We start from the raw sequence: 22,990 nt of genomic DNA on the forward strand, positions 1-22,990 counted from the left end.
GAGTAGCTGTCACAGCCCATCAAAGTACCCGAGTACCTGTCACGGTTCATCCGAGTACCCGGGTACCTGTCACAGCTCATCAGAGTACCCGAGTACCTGTCACAGCCCATCTGAGTACCCGAGTACCTGTCCCAGTCCATCTGAGTATCCGAGTACCTGTCACAGTCCATCTGAGTACCTGTCTCAGTCCATCTGAGTACCTGTCACAGTTCATCTTAGTACCCGAGTACCTGTCACCGCCCTTCAGAGTACCCAAATACCAGTCACCAAGCCATCAGAGTACCTGTCACCAGGCCATCAGAGTACCCGAGTACCTGTCACCAGGCCATCAGAGTACCCGAGTACCTGTCACCAGGCCATCAGAGTTCCAGAGTACCTATCTCCAGCCCATCAGAGTACCCGAGTACCTATTTGCAGCTCATGTCTCATAGAATATACCTTGGGGTGTTTGCTTTCCAAAATGGGGTCATTTTGTGGGTAATTTCACTGTCCTGGTGGTCCAGGACCTTCAAAAGTGTGATGGGTAGGAATGAAATGAGATGTGTCATTTATGCTCCTAGAACGTATTACTTCAATGTTCGGCCTCTCTATGTGGCCAGGCTGTGTAAAAGTCCTACACATGTGGTATCGCCATACTCAGGAGGAGTAGCAGAATGTGTTTTGGGGTGTCATTTTTGCTATATACATGCTATATGTTAGAAATATCTTATAAATTGACAACTTTGTGTAAAAAAAAAAAAATGCGTTTACATTTTTTTCCACATATTCCAAAAACTTCTGAAAAAAAAATGAACCATTCAAAAGACTCATTATGCCTCACAGATTATACGTTGGGGTGTTTGCTTTCCAAAAAGGGGTCATTTTATGGGAAATTCCATTGTCCTGGTACTCTAGGGCCTTCAAAAGTGTAATAGGTGGTTGAGAAATGAGATGCGTCATTTTTGCTCGTAGAACGTCTGAAGGTACTACATCAATGTTGGTGCTCTGTATGTGGCCAGGCTGTGTAAAAGTCTCACACATGTGATATCGCCGTACTCGGGAAGAGTAGCAGAATGTATTTTGGGGTGTAATTTGTTGTATGCATATGCTGTGTTTGAGAAATAACCTGATAATATGACAATTTAGTAAAAAAAAATTATAATAAAAAAAATCTTCATTTTGCAAAAAACTCACCATGCTACTTACTTAATACCTTGGAATGTCTACTTTGTAAAAAGGGGTCATTTGGGGGTATTTGTACTTTCCTGACTTTTTAGTGTCCCAAGAAATGAGATACATCTGATGTACTGAAGGCCTGATCAGATGTGATCAATTTTCAGTGATTGGCACCATAGTTTGTAGACTCTATAACTTTCACAAAGACCAAATAATATACACTAATGTGGGTTATTTTTACCAAAGATATGTAGCAGTATAAATTTTGGCCAAAATGTATGAAGAAAAATTACTAATTAGCAAAATTTATGACAGAAACAAAGAAAAAGGCATTTTTTTTCACAAAATTTACGTTTTATTTTATTTATAGCACAAAAAATAAAAAACCCACTAGTGATTAAATACCACAAAAAGAAAGCTCTATTTGTGTGGAAAAAAGGACACAAGTTTCATATGGGTACAGTGTTGCATGACTGAGTAATTGTCATTCAAACTGTGAGAGTGCTGAAAGCTGAAAATTGGTCTGGTCAGGAAGGGGGTGTAAGTGCACTGTATTGAGGTGGTTAAAAGAGAGTCTTTCTCTGAGTCTGGAGTCAATGAGGATGGCAAATATGATCAACCTCTCCAGCTCAGTGGGTATATCCTGGACTGCTATCTCATCCTTGATGTTATTCGAGAGACCATGAGAGAAAGCATCCACGAGGGCCTCATTGCTGCAAGCAACCTCTGCTGCCAGAGTATGGAATTCAATGGCGTAATCGGCAACAGTACTCGTACTCTGTATGATGGACATGAGGCTCTTGGCAGCAGAAACTGAGTGTCCGGGAATGTCAAATACCCTCTTGAAGGAAGCCACAAATTCTGGGTAACTCAGGACCACAGGTTTTTGCATCTCCCATAGAGGGTTTGCCCAGGCCAAGGCTCTCTCAGAAAGCAAAGAGATCACAAAACCTACTTTGCTTCTGTCCGTGGGAAAAGCCAGGGGCAACATCTCAAAATATATCTGAAGCTGGTTGAGAAACCCTCTGCATCGAACTGGATCGCCCCCAAATCGCTGGGGAAGTGGAACGGAACCATACATTCCTCTTATAGAGGTAATACTCGGGACGGGTGCCTGCACAGAGACTAGAGCAGCAGCAGGGACAACACAGGTTGTACCGGAGGAGCCATAGTGGAAGAGTCCAGGTTAGCCATGCGACTCAGGAGCGTTTGTAACGCCAAGGCAAACTGATCCATGGGGTGATACTGGTCATCCAATCTGGAAAAAATATTACCAACAAGTGGACTGACTGCATCTTCTGAATTCATGGCCTTCGCCTACTGTCAGAAACCATGAATCAGACTGAGACAGAAGTACAGTTAATCACACTTGTTTAATAATAATAAAAGGGTAAACAGAGTAAGCGTAGTAAATACATAGCCAGAGTTCAGTAACCAGATCGGGTAATCAGCCAATTGCAAAGTCAGAGAGCCAGAAATCAACGTAGTAGTACAGTAAGCAGGATCAGGAGCCAGAAGGGACGTCAGCCGGGCAAGTCAACAGGAACACAGGAGAAAAGTCTGTGAGATGTGACCAAAGGCGAAGGCAGAGATGAAGTGAGCTTGACGGCTTTAAGTAGGCAGGACTGACGAGCAGATCAACAACAGCTGAGTCACTGTGGAGAGAAATTAGCCGACAGCTGAGTGGCCAGCTCAGAGAAGGAAGGGCTGAGCTTAGCCCTGACACTTATTTGGTCAGATGGTGTCAAGTGTGTGTGGCGGGAACTAGGTGAGCATTACAAAGACAAGTGGTTCTTGGTGGCCACACAAAATATTGACACTTTGGGCCCAATTTTAACATTTTCACTTAGGGGTGTACTCACTTTTGTTGCCAGCAGTTTAGACATTAATGGCTGTGTGTTGAGTTATTTTGAGGGGACAGTAAATTTACACTGCTATACATACTGTACACTCACTACATCATAGCAAAGTGTCATTTCTTAATAAAATATTTACTAAAAATGTGAAGGGTGTACTCACTTTTGTGAGATACTGTATATTCTTTTTTGGATTACCAAATCATTTTGTTTTTTCCAACACATAATGTTATAAAAAGTTTTTTTATGCATTGGGGTTTTCAAACATAGGGACAAATTGACCCAACACAAGACCTTTTTTTTTTTTTTTTGGATTTAAAATTTAGTTGGTTCAGAAAATGTCACCAGCGTTTTCTAAAAATGTATAGCAATGTTTAGTTATTGTTTTTTTTTTATAGAAAAAACACTGATCTATTAATCTTGTTGTTCTCTAATGTAATTGCTCAACATATTGTGACAGGAGCACTTTCTGCCACTGTAGAATGGGGAGAGCCTGTATCAGCAGTTGACAATTAGACCGAGTGTGTTCTCTATTATAGTATACGCAATTGTTTCTATTTGGAGTGAAACCTTACAATTGGCAGGTGTATCTGGCCCCCCTACATGACATAATGTTATCCCCAAGGTTCTGGGATCTATTTCCAGCAATTCTAAGAAACCTTTAATTGATATTGATTTTTAAGATCTAATTTCAGCAGATCTCAGGAAACAACAAAAGAACAAACTAGACAAATTTGTTCGGAAACCTCCTTCCACTCCTCTACCCAGCATGTCCAGTCAACACACTTAAATATTATTAATTTGGCTGCTTGTCTTTTATCCCCTGATGAGTCACAAGTTTTACAATTAGGTTTAGGTTCAATAATTTTCTACGTGTGGACAGACGTTCAGTTTAATTAATAAATGCTGTCTCTCAATGTATGTCAACAAAATATTAAATGTATAGTTAGATTCTCTTTCTATTTTGTATAATAATATTCATGGTTGCGATACAACGCAAGTTGTACAATAATGGTTTATATATGTATATAATGTTTGCATAGATGTGCAATTATTCAATGTTCAATTTTTATCTGCATTGCAGGTTCTGCTCTTCCTGCTTTTGGCCTCCAGTGTGCCGGGGCTCCTGGGATCCCCCACCTTCCGGCGATTGGTAGGGGTCTTGGGGGAGTTAGGGATGGTGCACCTTCTGCGTTGGTGCCCCGCTCCACTTTTCTTCCCTTGCACACGTCCTGGCCATCTGTTGTTGGCCTGGGGACGTGTGCACAGGCGCACACAGGATTGCCCTGCGCATGCTGTGCTCGTTTTATGCGCAGGTACGTACCGCAACTTAGCCGCTCACGCCCTGCTGCGAACATCTGATGCACAGGTCGCGTGCGCGGTGCGTTTCCGCGCGCACATCCTGTAGAACCCTTGACCCCCTGACGCCGTGCGCCGGCGCCACCGCGCCAGTCATTAGACGGGGTTGGGAGGTATATATATAGCGGGCCTTCACACTGTCCTGACAGGTCGGTGGTTGACCCGGAGGACATTTGTTTCTGCCTATGCTGCTCAGGAAACCAAATATAATTGGACATAGGTCAAATCAGAGCACGTTACTTTATATATAATCTAATATTGATTCACCTTGTATCTTTATTGTAAGCAATCATTTTTATTTCCAGCATTTTGATGTTTTAGCGATCCCTGTCATTAGTCCTGTACACCAGCCAGGTACACCATCTGGGATATTGTTTCTGACTTTCCTCCGGGTCATAGTCCCCCTAATTTTTAGCCATTAGGTATGTGCCTTCCATATTTTGCCTCTATTAATTGGGCCCTCTCACATTATTCACATGGTTTCTTTTTCCCCACCTTTTATTGTTAATTTCTACTTCTTTCCGCTCTTTTTAGCCACAATATCCCTTCCTTTTCCTTCTTCCACCCCAGTCATTTTCCCTTCCCCCTTTTTTCCCCTTCTCCCCCTTTTCCCTCTCTCCCATCTTATTCTCTTTTTCTTTCCTCCCCCTGTCCCCGACCCTCTCTTCCCTCCCCTCTTTCTTTCCCTTCCGAATTCCTTCCCCTTTTTTCCCCCTTCTCCTCCCCCCTCCCCCTTTTTTCCCTTATATCCTCAACATCCCTCTCCCCCTCAGCACTTTTGGTTTCATGTTCACAGTAGTTCACTATTCAATCTGTGGCTTTGGGATCACTCCACAGTCTTGACTTCACCCTAGTGGTAATTCATGGCCAGTGGCCGCCATTAAGTATTGTGGCCGCTGCCTTTTGAGGCAATTTACATATTATTTTGGTTTATTATTTTTTATACAGACACTGGCCCGTGATTGGGTCTATACCTCCCCCAAAGGCCAGGGGACGCTCCCCCGAGTACCGTGATTATTTCTACTTTCTTCGTTGTTTCTTATATCAATTGCCCATGTCACTAATTGTTATGCATTTTTCAGATGTTTGTTTTTCCTGAAGAAGCTGAAAAGAGAAACTAGTCGAAATACTTCACTACGTGTACTAGTCCCTATTTTTTATATTTTTGTCTGATTTTATGGTTAAATAAATTTATGTGAAAATTTTTTGCACAATTGTTGATGTTCCTGACTCTAATTTTCAATGTGTACCGCGATAGTCGGCTAGCTCCGTTTTCCGTTTTTTTTTTGGGGCGTTTCTGGCTGGGAACCAGATCCCCAAGTTTATTCCATATAATCATGGATGATGGTACACGCTTAAATTGTTTTCTTTAAATTTATTGGTTATGAGGCCACCCATTATCCTATGATTAAAATTAAGATATTTCACCTGTAATTTCCAATTCTCTTCAGTGTTGTCTTTGGTAAAATTTGCCAAAACGTGTTCCCCATTGAAGGTCATATGCAATAAACACTCCACAGACCTACAATGAAGCCAGCGTGTCCTCTACATGTGCACTCATTAGGAGACTTTGGCGTTCAGGAAATATATCAGATGTACATGCGTGGGTAAGTGCTGATACAAAGAGGTATCAGAGACTAGGGATGGCCGAACTGTTCGCCCGGCGGTCGGTTCGCGGCGAATTTCGGCTGTTCGCGGTCTGCCTGTTCGGCAGACTATTGCCGCTGTTCACCCGGCAGACTTAAGTGTTTACTGTGTAAAAGAACTTTGACCTATGATAACACATCCATCATGGGGTACAGGACAGCCAATTGAGAAATTACAGCACATGGACATTCCCCCTAACTTATAAATAGACCCGATCCGGCGGCCATTTTACATTCTTTCTACTGTCACTATAGGGAGAGGTTGCTGTGTGGAGCAGGGAGAGACTGCAGTGACCCAAATCGCTAGCAATTAGGTCCACAAAAGTTCTTTTAAGGACTGGTATGGTATAGGTGTAGTTCAGGATATAGGTTTGAGGCACTGCTATTCAAGTCATTGTTGCTGCAGATTGTCTTTTGTCAGGGCTGAGAGAGGGACAGATAGGACGCTGTGTGTTGCAGAGAGGGACAGTCAGTTTAATCATTAGCTGTTACTATTAGGTCCACAAAAGTCCTTTTCAGGACTGGTATGGTGTAGTAGTACAGGATATAGTTTTGAGTGCTATTCAAGTTATTGTTGCAGCAGCCTGTGTTTTGTCAGTTTAAATAGGGACAGACAGGAAGCTGTGTGTGGCAGTGAGGGACAGTCAGTTTAATCAGTAGCTGTTACTATTAGGTCCACAAAGGTCCTTTTCAGGACTGGTATGGTAATAGGCTTGTACACGTATAATATTCTTTCTTCCAAATATAGAAAGAATATTATACTTGACTGCTGCCCTTCTGCTGCAGTAGTCCTTTATGAGTATAGGGACTGAGGTACAGTCTGTTAATCACAACCTACTAGTTCCACAAAGGTCCTTCTAAGGACTGGTAAGGTATAGCGTACTAGAGTATATAGGGTTGAGAGAGGTACAGTCTGCAAATCCTTAAGGACTGGTATAGGTCCACAATATATAGGGTTGAGGTGCACTACTGCTGACTGCTGCACAATTCTGCAGCAGTCCTTGATCAGTATAGAGACTGAGGTACAGTCTGCTAATCACAACCTACTAGTTCCACAAAGGTCCTTCTAAGGACTGGTAAGGTAGAGCGTACTACAGTATATAGGGTTGAGTGAGGTACAGTCTGCTAATCCTTAAGGACTGGTATAGGTCCACAATATATAGGGTTGAGGTGCACTACTGCTGAATGCTGCCCAATTCTGCAGCAGTCCTTGATCAGTATAGGGACTGAGGTACAGTCTGATAATCACAACATACTAGTTCCACAAAGGTCCTTCTAAGGACTGGTAAGGTAGAGCGTACTAGAGTATATAGGGTTGAGTGAGGTCCAGTCTACTAATCCTTAAGGACTGGTATAGGTCCACAATATATAGGGTTGAGGTGCACTACTGCTGACTGCTGCCCAATTCTGCAGCAGTCCTTGATCAGTATAGGGACTGAGGTACAGTCTGCTAATCACAACCTACTAGTTCCACAAAAGGTCCTTCTAAGGACTGGTAAGGTATAGTGTACTACAGTATATAGGGTTGAGTGAGGTACAGTCTGCTAATCACAACCTACTAGTTCCACAAAGGTCCTTCTAAGGACTGGTAAGGTATAGTGTACTAGCGTATATAGGGTTGAGTGAGGTATAGTCTGCTAATCCTTAAGGACTGGTATAGGTCCACAATATATAGGGTTGAGGTGCACTACTGCTGACTGCTGCCCTATTCTGCAGCAGTCCTTGATCAGTATAGGGACTGAGGTACAGTCTGCTAATCACAACCTACTAGTTCCACAAAAGGTCCTTCTAAGGACTGGTAAGGTATAGTGTACTACAGTATATAGGGTTGAGTGAGGTACAGTCTGCTAATCACAACCTACTAGCTCCACAAAGGCCCTTCTAAGGACTAGTAAAGTATAGCGTACTAGCGTATATAGGGTTGAGTGAGGTACAGTCTGCTAATCCTTAAGGACTGGTATAGGTCCACAATATATAGGGTTGAGGTGCACTACTGCTGACTGCTGTCCTATTCTGCAGCAGTCCTTTATCAGTATAGGGACTGAGGTACAGTCTGCTAATCACAACCTACTAGTTCCACAAAGGTCCTTAAGGACTGGTATAGGTGTACTATTTGGTGTGCAGTATATAGTTGTGTAATACACGTATAAAATACTTGCACATATAGAAAGCATAGTATAGTGCGTTTCCACTGTCCAGCATTGTGACTGCTGAGCGGTTCTGCAGCGATACTACAAAGAGTGACAAACGCAATCCAAAAAAAAAGTATTGTAACTGGTGTGATAGACCAGTGGCCCCCAAAAACAATAGATTGAAGCGGGGTGTTATATACCTTCTTCCACATACATACTGCACGTCTGTAGAGAGTTTTGTCACAGGGTCATTTAAAAAATGACAGGCAGAGGAAGAGGCAGGCCCTTCTGCAGGGGTGGTAGGGGTAGGGCAGGAGCAACAGGCTTGAGCCAAAGTGGGAAATTGCAGAAGGTGTGTGCGATTACGTCAAAGGAAGCACCAGAATTGGTTAAGTGGCTCACTCAGCCTTACTCTTCCGCACCCTCTGCTGTGCATATTATGAGAAGCTCCCACCATCCCTGTGCTATGCTCATTATGAGGGTCTCCCACCAGCCCTGTGTTATGTTGACTTCCTCCTGGGGCTGCTTACGGTGCAGGTGTCAGTGCTGTATATCATGGTGCTGGTGCTGGTGATCATCTCCTGCACCCTCTTCTTTGCCTACCCTGACCTTCTCTCGCCTCCATTGTCTCAAGAGTCCTGAATTTTCAGAATTTCACATATAAAGAAAGAATGCTTGTAGTTGTCGATCCCAGATTCACCTCATATGTGTTATGTTTTTGGCCATGTGGTGGGACTATGTGTGCACAGCTAGTAATTATTTTGTGGCTGCAAATATGACCTGTACGTTTGTAAAGTTCACCTCCCATTGAAGTCAATAGGGCCCGCCGTGAACGTTACGGTTCGCGAACTATCGGCCGCGTTCGCGAAACGTCCCGTCAGAAGTTCGTCCATCACTATCAGAGACTGTATATGGCACGTGTGTGCCTCCCCGGGATGTAAAAGTGCTGGGAAATTTACAACAGGCATAAAAATTGCATGTAAAAATGTCGAACATTTATGAACCCTTTCACTTTGTCTAATGTCTAAACACCTTTGCACACAGCGCTGCCTTATTGTAAGCATATACTTTACATATGCTGGTCAAAACACACTTATTTTAATTCTGTGACTTTTTATCCCGTTCTTTTTCTTTGGTGTACTTCTGTACTTTTATTCTTGCAAAGAGAATGTTTCTCATAGGCTCAGTGCAGCTTCATAAGCATCTTTCATGGGTAACATTCAACTTTCAGCAGCATTATAAGGATAATAGACAAAAATCACATAGAACATATTTTATTTATTAAAAAATGTCTCTTAACATCATATTAAAAATTGTGTTTTAGGCATCACCACAGTGCATTTAGTCTGAAAGACTTTTTCATGAACCCTGACAGCTTATATACAGTATAGGGGCTTTTAGATTTCTCTTGCTGGTTTAGACCTGCTTAGCTATGGCATGTGGCAGCCACACACAGGACATAATTATTTGAAAGGATACATTCATATAAACTTTACAATGCGTCTATCCTATAATTAACTTTTTCTATGAGTGTCTCCATTGTAACATGTATTTAAAACAAAAACAAAAAAACAGCCAATTTTTTAAAAAAACTCTTCTTTTTTATTTTACAGTATATACAGTTCAATTTATCCAAAGGCAATACTACATTTAGAAAATACACCGTATCCCACATTTTGTTTCTTCATCTATGTAGTGTTTTTGATGCACAAGGATATGCAAGAAGGTGAAAAAATACCAAATGTGTATTGTAGTAGGTGAATCTGTTATCACATTTAAAAATGATCAATCTTTTCACAAAACTCTCTAATGTGGAGAGCTCTTCGTTTTCCATCAGTAAAATAGTGACACAATTAAGTAGTATTACGCCTCCCAACTACCACTGATGGGCTGATTTTTTTTAATATATTTACAAATATAGGTGAGGCTTTCTTAAAGTATGTTTTCTGTGACTTTTTAGGTGGACCAGTTGCAATCCTTAAAAGGGCACATAACGCAAAACAAGCCCCATATGTTTAGCATTTACTGTACAGGCTATGGTGGCTTCACACTGCTCTGCTGCACTTTGCACAAAGTGCAGTGCTTTCACATAGACTTCTATGATGCTCCACGTTTTGGTGTGCTTTCAGAAAGAGCACCAAAACCACAGGGTATAATTGAAACCTATAGGAAAGTGCAGCTAACCTGCGTGAAAACAGTGGGTTATCTGCACTTTAGCCAAAGTGCAGTAGAGCATTGTGAAACTACTCTGAAGACCTTATTCCTGCGTGCATACTGATGAGTACATCCACACAGATGGCTGCATTTATGTGCATGGGAAGCAAAGATGGTCCTTGCAGTCACATGCACTCTGCCTATTCAAATCAATGACAGATGTACAGCTGCACAGACCTTCATGCAGATCCCTGGTTGTACATCCATGGGGGATGCAGTCTGTGTATTGGTCCTGCATGGATTTACAAACAGGAATATGTGTGGAGATCTGTCCACTTGTCATTGACTTGAACAGGCTAATTGCACGTAGCTGCACAGACCACTTGTTTTTAGAACTCTCAGACTCCAAATGAGAGCTATCGACCAGATTACATTTCAATTTTTTTCTGTGGAGAATCCATACAACCATATTGTTCAACACTGAAGTAAATGCATAGTGTTTTTGTAAGTTTTCTTTATCTACTATGATTGAGACTAATTTATTTTAATTCTTAAAGGTTGCGTAAATATAAAATATAGCATATTAAAATTATGCATTTTCTTTTGGAGCCAGCATGTTGCATTTTAAATTCTTTTTACAAATTAATTTTATCAATCTATCGCTCTTTTAGGCTGAATTCACACATAATGTGGTGACCAGCATTGTAAAACACCTGTCAATACAAGAACACACAGAAAGTGATTGTTTTCTGTGTGTCCCATTCACACTGCAATGCAGCCTGAAGATATGCTGCAGTAAAATGCAGACATGCTGCATTATATGGCAGTTCATCATACAGAACTGCATGTCATTGTACAGCAGCAGAGCTCATTATGCTGCTATATGGCACATGAATGAAGTGTACTTTCGTACACATCAAATAAAGTTTAAAAAAAAAAAAGATCACCACCACACCACCCCCTACCACAGTCGGAACAGACAGCTGCCGCAGAGGTGCTGTGCTCTAGCAGCTGTCCGCTCCAGTGTGAATCTGGCATAAAAAAAATTGTTAACAGAGATCAGTAGTTCATGGAAAAATTTATAGAAAAGAAGTGATGAACTTATTGCAGTGACAGGTTTTCATGACAACCTGTCTATACATGGTGATATGGGAATCCTTTGTAATGCATTACATATTTGTAAAGAGCAAAAAAAAATAAAAAAAAATAAAATCATATATACAATGAGGGGAAAAAGTATTTGACCCCTGCTGATCCCCCTATAATTTTAATGGTAGGCTTATTTTAACAGTGAGAGACAAAATAACAAAATACAGAAAAACGCATTTCAAAAAAGTTATCAATTGATTTGCATTTAATTAGTGAAATAAGTGTTTGACCACTTTGCAAATCATGACTTGTTGGCAATCTGGCGGAGGTCAGACGTTTCTTGTAGTTTGCCACCAAATCTGCACACATCTCTGGAGGGATTTTGTATCACTCCTATTTGCAGATCCTCTCCAGGTCATTAAGGTTTCCAGGCTGACATTTTGTAACTTGAACCATCAGCTCCCTCCACATATTTTCTATCGGATTAAGGTCTGGAGACTGGCTAGGCCACTCCAGGACCTTACTGTGTTTCTTTTTGAACCACTCCTTTGTTGCCTTGGCCATGTATTTTGGGTCATTGTCATGCTGGAATACCCATTTTCAATTCCCTGGCTGAGGGAAGGAGGTTCTCACTCAAGATTTGATGGTACATGGCCCCGTCCATCGTGGCTTTGATGCGCTGAAGTTGTCCTGTTCCCTTAGCAGAAAACCACCCCAAGCATAATGTTTGCACCTCCATGTTTAACGGTGGAGATGGTGTTCTTGGTGACCATAGGTAGCATTCCTACTCCTTCAAACACGGCGAGTTGAGTTGATGCCAAAGAGCTCAATTTTGGTCTCATCTGACCACAACACTTTCACCCAATTCTCCTCTGAATTATTCCAATGCTTATAAGCCAACCTCAGACAGGCTTGTATGTTTTTTTTTTTGTGAGCAGGGAGACCTTGCGGGCATTGCAGGATTCCAGTCCTTCATGGGGTACTGTGTTACCAATTGTTTTGTTGGTGACTATGGTTCCCAGCTTCCTTGAGATCATTGACAAGATTCTCCCATATAGTTCTGGGCTGATTCCTCACCATTCTCATGATCATTGAAATTCCACAAGGTGAGATCTTGCATGGAGCCCCAGACCGAGGGAGCTTGACAATTATTTTGTGTTTCTTCCATTTGCGAATAATCACACCAACTGTTGTCACCCTCTCACTAAGCTGCTTGGCGATGGTCTTGTAGCCCATTCCAGCTTTGTATCTTGGCCATGGTGGAGTGCGATTGATTGCTTCTGTGGACAGTTGTCTTTTAAACAGGTAACAAGCTGAGATTAGGAGCACTCCCTTTAAAAGAGTGCTCCTAATCTCAACTTGTTACCTGTATAGAAGACACCTGGGAGCCAGACAACTTGCTGATTGAATACTTATTTCACTCATTAAAATTCAAATCAATTTATAACTTTTTTTAAATGCATTTTCTGGATATTTGTGGTGTTATTCTGTCTCTTGATAGTAAAATAAACCTACCATTACAATTATAGACTGATAATTTTTTTTTGTAACATGTACAAAATCAGCAGTGGATCAAATACTTTTTTCCCCTCACTGTGTGTATATATATATATATATATATATATATATATATATACACACCCACATACAGTTGTGTTCATAGGTTTACATACTCTGGCAGAGGGGGTCGTAAAACTTTAGTACAATGGCTAAGGAAACCTATTATCTGAAAAATGGCCAAGAAATCATGAATTCTGCCAGGGTATGTAAATTTATGAGCACAACTGTATTTATATATTTAAAAAAAAAAATTATACATTAAAAGAAAAACAAGTGAAACTGATATATAGTAAATTATGACAGTAGGTAGAGCCATTATCTCTAATTTATAATTTTGATTGTTGAGATACATGAACAGAATCATTGTTAGTTATGTATTCATAATGACTTATTAATCTCAATACAATACATATACAAATAGTTCAGGCCCTTTGTGCCTTCCTAATTCTTTAAGGTGCATCACATAAATATAGAATGAAGGACTAAATAATGCCATCAAAGTAGCTGATAGGAAAAAAACATTTTTTTTTACTGGGTTATTTTGGTTAGTCTTCATACCTAGTGTCAAAGGGCTCATTAATGGCATAAAAATAAAACAAAATAAAAGCATGATGCGTAGTCTCCTTTAGTCTATTTGCATGAGGTAGTGACTAATTATTTTGGCCACAAGTTCACAAGCATAATAAATGACATACATAAGGCAAAAAAAAAGCAACAAAAAAAGATGCAACAAAAAAACAATAAATTCCCTAAAACTGGAATGTTAGAGATGTTCAGTTTGTGGTTGAAATGCTTCCCTGCTTGACACTGAAATGGTTGTAAAGTCATTCTATGCATTAAGATAAAAAGCCGCCTGTGTGCAGCAGCCCCCCCTCAGCCTATCTACTTACCTGAGCCCCCTCTCTATCCAGTGATGTTGTAGGATTGTCTGGGCTGCCTGGGACTCCCTTCCATTGGCTGAAACAGCAGCATGGCGCCATTGGCTCCTGCTGCTGTCATTTAAAGTCAGTCAAACAATGAGGAGATAAAGGGGGCAGGGTCACGCGCATAAATTAATGTATACACGGAGCTGCAGCTCTGCTTGGATACCCTCATAGCAAGCTGCTTGCTGTGGGGGGCACTCATCAGGAGGGAGGGGCCAGGAGAGCTTAAAAGAGACCCAAGAAGAGGAGAATCCAGGCTGCTCTGTGCAAATGTACTGCACAGGGCAGGTAAGTATAATATTTTTATTATTTTTACCCACCCCACCAAAAAAAAAAACAAGATTTACAATCACTGTACATACATTGTGAATGCAGCCATTTTGTTGGCCTGACCAATATTTGATCTCTCAGTTGCTTGGGAACGCCTTTTTTTGCCAACACTTTAATACCCTCTCCTGCACTATGCCCTATCCTCTCCAAGGTGATCACACTGATTGGGTATTCCTGTACTGTTCTATGTCCACGGTAACCAAACCATATTTGAGAGGCCAGAAAGCAACTTTGAAAGTCTTACAATATATATATATATATATATATATATATATATATATATATATATATATATATATATATGTGACTTTGAAGGTCAGATATATTTGGACACAGGCCCAATTTTCGTTTTTTCTGATATTTATCAAAACATATTCAAGCTATAGTTATGTAATATATATATGGGCTGAAAGTGCACACTTTCAAGTTTAATTTGAGGGTATGTACATATAAATTGGAGGAAGGTTTTAGAAATTACAGTTCTTAAGAATAGCCACTCCCCCCTCTTTTTCAAGGGGCCAAAAGTAATTGGACAATTGAATCAAAAGTTTCATGGCCAGGTATAGGCTATTCCTTCGTTATTTTTTCAGCAATTAAGCAGGTAAACGATCTGGAGCTGATTCTAAGTGTGGCATTTGCATTTGAACTCTATTGCGGTGAACCTACATCATGCTTTCAAAGGAGATGTCCATGCAAGTGAAAAAGGCCACTGCATGGCTTCACAAATTAAACAAATCCATCAGAGAGGTAGTAGCAACATTAGGAGTGGCCAAATCAACAGTTGCAGGTGACATCCATCTTCGCCCGTCTACCTTCCAGTGCAAGTTTAGGAGATATTTATAGTACCTATAGTTAAGCCTTATCCTAGGCTTATCTATAGATACAACTTGCAAAGGGAGGTTTACAACCTCTTTAATCTTTACCAGAATGACCGGTAGAAAAAAATGTGGAGAAGGCTTGGAACAGTTCATGATCTAAAGCACACAATGTCATCTGTAAAAAATAGTGGAGGCAGTGTGATGGCACGGGCATGGTTGCAGTTCCTAAAATTTGTACATAATATTTATGTTCAACCCCTTGAACTAAAGCTGAAAGTCTGCACTTCAAATTCATTTGGATGGCTTAATTTTAATTTTATCCTGGTGGCATACAGTGCCAAACCTATAAAAATTGTGCCCGTGCCCAAATCTATATGGACCTAACTGTATATCACACTTTCAATATTGGGTAATAACCATGACAAAATTATCTTAGTTTAGCCTGCAAAATGGCTCTCCATAATGTATAGAGGGGAAAGATGTCCAATTCTGGCTTAATGCAACTCTGTACTCAAACACACATGTGGAAATATTTATTTGCTTAAGTTCTGCAGAAGCTGAAGGCTGATTATTGATGCATACATCATATTTACCTGAATATACCACTTAAACTGGAAGGAAGGATTAAGGGAAAGGAGGATATTGCTTACCATGCCATAACTTATTTACAGGCTATGACTCTGACTTGCCAGCTGTTGGTGTTATCCTTAGGCACCTAAATCTGTATACTCATGTTTCTAGGTATTGATACCCATGCTGAAGAAATGTTAAAGTTGTTGTAAACCCTCAAATATAGCCAGAAGAACTATGTTCTGAATAGACAAGCTCCGCTCTTTATCTTATGTGTTGGAAAAACTTCTGAGAATTGGCCCATGCTGATAACAGAGGAACGAAGAACCATAGAGAAATTACACTTAGAGCTTTGGAAAGATAAGTAAACACTATAGCTATATGTGCTTTGTTCATATTCCATGACTGAGGTTAACAACCACTTTAAGCTACTTGACTCCTGGCAGTGTGCACAGGTGAGACAAGGCTGTCGCCAACTGCTCCAGTCCCCTAATGTTCAGGAACTAGATGAAGTATATTGCCAAGGGTTAACTTGAAACAGTCATTCACCAAATTCCGTGGAATATGAAAGAAACATTTTTATCTCAAAGAGGTGGTATACAAAGCTGTGGGATTTTAAAGGCGAATAGTCATCCAGAAAATTGACCACCAACACTGAATTTTTGATAAAATACAAAAGTTTATTCTACAATTTATTTTACTTGATCATATAAAAAAAATGTAGGTAAGTAGTACAAACATCACGGTGTGGAATGACATATAAACAGAATCTCATATATTGCCAATTTAAAGGAACTGAATTTGGGTTGAATTTGGGTTGAATTTGGGTTGTAAAGGTAAACGTTTTTTTTTGCATGAAGTTGTGGAGTCCTTGTGGGAGGGAGCCGAGACAGCCGCAGAGGGACCCCAGAAGAGCAGGTTCCGGGCCACTCTGTGCAAAACGAGCTGCACAGTGGAGGTAAGTATGACATATTTGTTATTTAAAAAAAAAAAAAACATCTTTGCCTTTAGTGATCCTTTAAGGGGGATATGATCAACATGCATAAATACATAACCATATAGTGATCTTGGTGTTGAGTTATTCACTTTAAGGTCATCCCAGAGGGCAAGGTACTCTTTACATCTGGAGGAAAAGAGATTTAATCTCCAAATACAGAAAAGCTTCTTCACAGTAAGAGCCATGTTAAAAGTGCGGACACTCCCTCAAAGAGCTGGTTCTGGCCAGCTCAGTAGATTGCTTTAAGAAAGGACTGGATTCTTTCCTCGATACACATAATATAACTGGATAATAATATGTATAGGTAAAGTTGATCCAGGGAATATGTAGAGCAACAATTATTTTTTTTCAGATTCTCAGAGAGTTTTTGGCCATGAGATGTCATGTTGAATTTCCAGTGACTAGTGTGAGAAAGTGAGAGGGATAACACCAAATTTGAAACACCTGCTCCCCATTCACACCTGAGACCTTGTAACACTAATGAGTTACATGACACCAGGGAGGGAAAATGGCTAATTGGGCCCCATTTGGATATTTTCACTTAGGGGTGTACTCACTTTTGTTGCCAGCAGTTTAGACATTAATGGCTGTGTGTTCAGTTATTTTGAGGGGACAGAAAGTTTACACTGTTAGAGGAAATAACACTTTGCTACTATGTAAAGTAGTGAGTGTACAGTTTGTATGTGTTGCCACATGAAAAGATATAAAATATTTACAAAAATGTGAGGGGTTTACTCACTTTTCTATCTTTTCATGTGACAACATTGGAGAAATTACACTTTGCTACAGTGTAAAGTAGTGAGTGTACAGCTTGTATAATAGTGTAAATTTGCTTTCCCCTCAAAATAACTGAACACACAGCCATGAATGTCTAAACCGCTGGCAACAAAAGTGAGTACACCCCTAAGTAAAAATGTCCAAATAGGGCCCAAATAGCCATTTTCCCTCCCAGGTGTTATGTGACTCATTAGTATTACAAGATCTCAGGTGTGAATGGGGAGCAGGTGTGGTAAATCTCCTGTTATTGCTCTTACACTGGTCACTGGAAGTTCAACATGGCACCCCATGGCAAAAAAAAAAAAAAAAACTCTCTGAGGATCCGAAAAAAAGAATTGTTGCTCTACATAAAGATGGTCTAGGTTATAAGAAGGTTGCCAAGACCCTGAAACTGAGCTGCAGCACGGTGGCCAGGATCATACAGCGGTTTAACAGGACAGGGTCCACTCAGAACAGGCCTCACCATGGTCTACCAAAGAAGTTTAGTGCACATGCAATATCCAGAGGTTGTCTTTGGGCTATAGACGTATGAGTGCTGCCAGCATTGCTGCAGAAGTTGAAGGATGTGGGGGCTCAGCTTGTCAATGCTCAAAACATACGCCGCACACTGCATCAAATTGGTCTGCAGAAGGAAGCCTCTTCTAAAGATGATGCAGAGTTTGCTGAAGACAAGCAGACTAAGGACATGGGTTACTGGAACCATGTCCTGTGGTCTGATGAGATCAAGATAAACTTATTTGGTTCAGATGGTGTCAAGCGTGTGGCGGCAACCAGGTGAGGAGTACAAAGACAAGTGTGTCTTGCCTACAGTCAAGCACGGTGGTGGGAGTGTCATGGTCTGGTGCTGAATGAGTGCTGCCGGCACTGGGAAGCTATAGTTCATTGAGGGAACCATGAATGCCAAGATGTACTGTGACATACTGAAGCAGAGCATGATCCCGTTATTTCAAAGACTGGGCTGCAGGGCAGTATCCCAACATGATAATGACCCCAAACACACCTCCAAGATGACCACTGTCTTGCTAAAGAAGCTAAGTGTAAAGGTTATTGACTGACCAAGCTTGTCTCCAGACCTAAACCATATTGAGCCTCTGTGGGGCATCCTCAAATGGAAGGTGGAGGAGCGCAAGCTCTCTAATATCCACCAGCTTCATGGTGTCATCATGGAGGAGAGGAAGAAGACTCCAGTGGCAACCTGTGAAGCTCTGGTGAACTCCATTGCCCAAGAAGGTTAAGGCAGCGCTCGAAAATAATGGTGGGCACACAAAATATTGACACTTTGGGCCCTATTTGGACATTTTCATGTGGGGGTGTACTCACTTTTGTTGCCAGCGGTTTAGACATTAATGGCTGTTTGTAGAGTTATTTTGAGGGGACAGAACATTTACACTGTTATACAAGATGTACACTCACTACTTTACATTGTAGCAAAGTGTCATTTCTTCAGTGTTGTCACTTTTGTGAGATACTATATATGTGTGTGTGTACTTTTTTTTCTTTCTATTGGTTGAACTAGATGGACTTGTGTCATTTTTCAGCCAGAGTAACTATAAGTCCACCACAGCTTCCTCATAGATAAGATATATTTGTCTGCTTGGGAAAAGACCATAGATACAATCATCGAAAATTAAATGTTATCACTTATCTGACTGTTTCATATATGATCAACCTGAGTTCAACTTTCTGAGAGACTATTCACCTTTAAAATCTCGCAGCTTTGTAAACCACCTCTTTGGGATGGGGTGTTTCTCTAATGTTCAAGAACTAATCAATTATGTTTTTCAATGTGATTACAATGACAGCTATGACATGGTGATAGCAAGAGGTTTGATAGTAAACCAAACTTTTGTCCTTCTGTCAGTCCGGGATTAGAAAAAAACAAGGTATGTATTAAAACAGTATGCTGTATAAAAGCTGTATACTTTATGCCCTTCGAAAAACGATGCAAAATAAAATAAGTATTAAAAGTAGGCAAATTAAACAATAACCTTAGGTCATAAATATAATTTTATGCCATCATCTAGCAATTCAAGAATCATTTTCACTTTTCAATGTTAAAGGGGCAGTAATGAGATGAGATATCTGGCATGTACTTATATTGTATATGCCAAAACTTAAGGGTGGGCAATTTTTTGAGTGATAACAGCCATTGTAGGCTATCTTCTTCAAAGAAGAAAGCTTATTGACCTTTTTTTTTTATCTAAAACAAATAAATAGCTCTTAAATAAAATACATACACTTAATTGAACATAAATCATTTTAAAACTGCTGTGATGTAGCACAGAAGTGATGTTTACCACACTGAAACAGTGCTTAAATGAAATTTAATAATATATGATATTTATAAGAAAAACTGTCCTTAAATAAGTCTCTCTCTCCACACTAATTGGTTGAAAAAATGATTACACAATCCCTGTAATAACATATCCACCAACACAATGCATCTCCAAACAAGTCATAGAAACACACTTCCGTGTGTCCCAAATGTGCTTTGTCCTCCAACTATAACAATGTTCACTCATCAAAGTTGGTGGACATCAAGCTGGGGCCAAGATGGTATTTAAATTAGACAACTAGTATAATAGTAGTTAAAGTAAAGGTGGTAAAGTAAAGAAAAGTATAAGATCTGTGGCTTCTCAGGCAACACGGATTCAAATATTCTCAATCTCGTTATACTGTGTATTAAATAGTATGTACATATTAGCCACATAATATACAAGTTTTTATGCTTGTGTATTATGTGATTTGGAGCTCATCAGTACAATATGAGATAAAAGTCACTTTTGGATATATATCAAGATGGTACATTTTCTTCTTACACGCCTAATGAAGTTACTTAAAAAAAAGTAGTAGGGTAGGACTAAGCAGTACACATCATTGAGTAATCATGAGACAACCCTTACGCACTGCAGGCTGAGCCTTTGAATGTATAAAACAGCATTAGAAATAGCGTAATGTAAAGATGAGCAGTGGGATGCAGTAGAGGTGGCTGCAATATATATGCAGATAATCAAAGTGCATTGTGCACTTCTTAAAACGTTTCCAAAGGCAATTTTTTTTAAGTTAAAAATAATAAAAATCTTATACTTACCCTGCAATAGTATTGTGCAGAGCGGCCCTCCAAACCTCCTATTTTGGAGTCCTCTGCTGGGGTTCTCTGCTCCTCCTCTTCTGTGTCTGCCCCATAGTAAGCCACTCGCTATGAGGGCAGATGTGCGGGTTCACTACCGAGCGGGGCTGTGTACTGCCATAGACAAACACAGCACAGCTCGATCATCCCCCTTCCCCCCAAAGCATTTTATTGACAGAAGAAGGAGCCAATACTGCCTTCTGCTGCTGTCTCAGTCCCTGTGAGTACAGAGAGAAGAGATGTAGCCAGGCATAGCACTGGATCAATTGAAGACTTGAGTATTTGAGAGGGGGTGGGGGGCACAGCACGTTGTAAATTATTTTTACCTTTGTGCAGGAAAGGCACTTAAGGTAAAAACATTTTATTTTTATTTATTATTGTTTTTAAATTCCATGTTGGAAAATCCTGATATTTAGGATAATTGTGCTAAAGCTGTGGTGTGTGAGCACTCTTATGGGTGAAGCATGGAGCACATTTGTAACACACTAAAATGTGATTCTACCACACTTATTTGGAGATAAACTGTGGTGGTGGATTATCACAGGGCATGTGTAAGCAACTACTATGGATGCACACAATTTCAGAGACTTATTTAAGGACAATTACTCTCTCACTAGATAAAAAGTATATGTATTCCATGTATATTTAAATGTATTTAATTAAAACTGTTTGTGATAATTATAAATTGTTTCATATAACTCACCCTTTAATGGACTATTTAGGTAAATATAAATATTGCTGAACTTGAACACATTACTACTAGTTTTTAAGCTTAGGCGATCGTTTTCCTCTATTTACAGAAAATGTATGCTTAGGTACTTGTTCAGAGCAGCAAGAGACATCTTGTTCTGCACTCATTCCACATTAAAACTGACTTTTCTGCACAAATGACAGACACCATTTCTCTTTAGAGGTGACTAAAGCTGCCATTCAGACAGAAAAAGAGCAAACACAGAACAATAAAAAATAAAAAAAATGAAAAAAAATATATATATGTACTTATATTCAGGTAAACAAGATTTGTAATTCAAACCTATATATAATGTGAGTGGATTGGTTTACCCACCTTTCTTAAAACAGAACCAAGCAAGCAAAAAATATTAGTGGCATAAAGCCTACATGTTTCACAGCAGTCGCCACGTAACCTTCTGGTGCAATGTGACACGACAATACTTTGTGCAAATTTAAACACCAGTGTACTTGCATTAAAGTGAAGGGTATCATAAAAAATGCATACATCTCTTCTATAGATTATAGTATTTTTTTTTTAAACTTACAAAAATTTATACTGGCAATACTAAATTACACAGAATAAAAATAGAATAGTGTTAATACATTTTTGAGTGGACTTCTAAAAAAGAACACTCTAATAGCTGGACAAGATGCCAGGGGAACAAAAGAAAGTGGATCTTACCACATCAGCCTGGCTCTTCCCAGCTATTGAGCTGGACCGGACTTTACATCTGTACAGTTAAGACACTTATACGTCAAAAAAAAAAAAAAGTTTCACTATCTACAGTAAAGTTTCAGGTAGGATGTCAGCAAAAGGAAGCTACAGCAAGTTGGGAGTTAATACTACCTCTGTATGTACAAAGATTATACCGTTGTAAATGCAGCACATGTTGGAGGAGTTTAAGAAGAAAAGTGTCTAAAACACAATGTAGACAATATATTCTTCGTCATTAACTCATGCCACAATAAATTATTTGTATATACAGTATAACATCTATATAAAGCCACCACATGTGGCTACAGTCTTGTTCTGACTGGAGACTCCTCCTCAATAGACCATTTGTAACCCTGCGATGTAACTTTTTCCATAATTCCACAATATGCAACCACATCAGTGATGTGCGCAAACTGGTACAGCAAGATCATTGCTCATACGGAATCGGTGGCTTCTAATTTCTTTCAAGGCTGTTCCACAATTATATATTAGCCATTCTTCATGCCTCTGCTTCCTTGAGAGATTACGTTCATTACGATAATAGATTTCTGCGCAGTGTTATTTTCAGTAGCTGTTCTCATGTCCCGCCAGAATATACAGGTTGCTATTGGCTGTGGGGTTGTCTGTTGGTCTGCTTTCCAAAACAACCACCCTATATTACAGAATAAAAAGTAAAAAAAAAAAAAAAGTATCATATACATAAGCACATTAAAGAAGAATTCCAAGCAAGATGCTATATACATAGTTGAATAAGCATCATGAACAACAAATTAATATTTTAGACAATACATGAGCAGTAACACAGAGATGCTACATTCTGCTCTTTCCTACTGTCATTACATCCACCAGAGCCTTGACAGCTTTGGCCCAGCCTCCCCTAAGTCAAGCATTGTTGTGCAGGAGATTACAGGAGGCTTGCTCTAGTACACATTTGGTTTGTAATTTAGTTTAGCCATCTTCATGTCTTCCCTACATTATACTTCCAGAAAGAGAACTCTACTACTTTCTGGTTCTACTTCACCACTTTCTAAATCACCTCTCTGATGA

At 39.9% G+C, this 22,990-nt stretch overlaps 1 protein-coding gene across 4 annotated transcripts in view; it reads right to left on the reverse strand.

The window, feature by feature from the left end:
* Window positions 1–9,727: 9,727 nt before the first annotated feature.
* The window catches only part of MAP4K3 (mitogen-activated protein kinase kinase kinase kinase 3), a 783,526-nt gene continuing 770,263 nt past the window's right edge, over window positions 9,728–22,990 (reverse strand). For all 4 annotated transcript variants that reach the window (XM_077486491.1, XM_077486490.1, XM_077486493.1 and 1 more), the window contains one exon: window positions 9,728–22,595. In XM_077486491.1, the coding sequence (XP_077342617.1) occupies window positions 22,508–22,595 (88 nt within the window). In that variant the 3' untranslated portion in view covers window positions 9,728–22,507. The remainder of the gene's footprint in view (window positions 22,596–22,990) is intronic.

This window comes from Lithobates pipiens, unplaced genomic scaffold, assembly GCF_037356315.1.
Source record: "Lithobates pipiens isolate NorthernLeopardFrog02 unplaced genomic scaffold, aLitPip1_a1.2 Scaffold_18, whole genome shotgun sequence".
Classification (NCBI taxonomy): domain Eukaryota; kingdom Metazoa; phylum Chordata; class Amphibia; order Anura; family Ranidae; genus Lithobates; species Lithobates pipiens.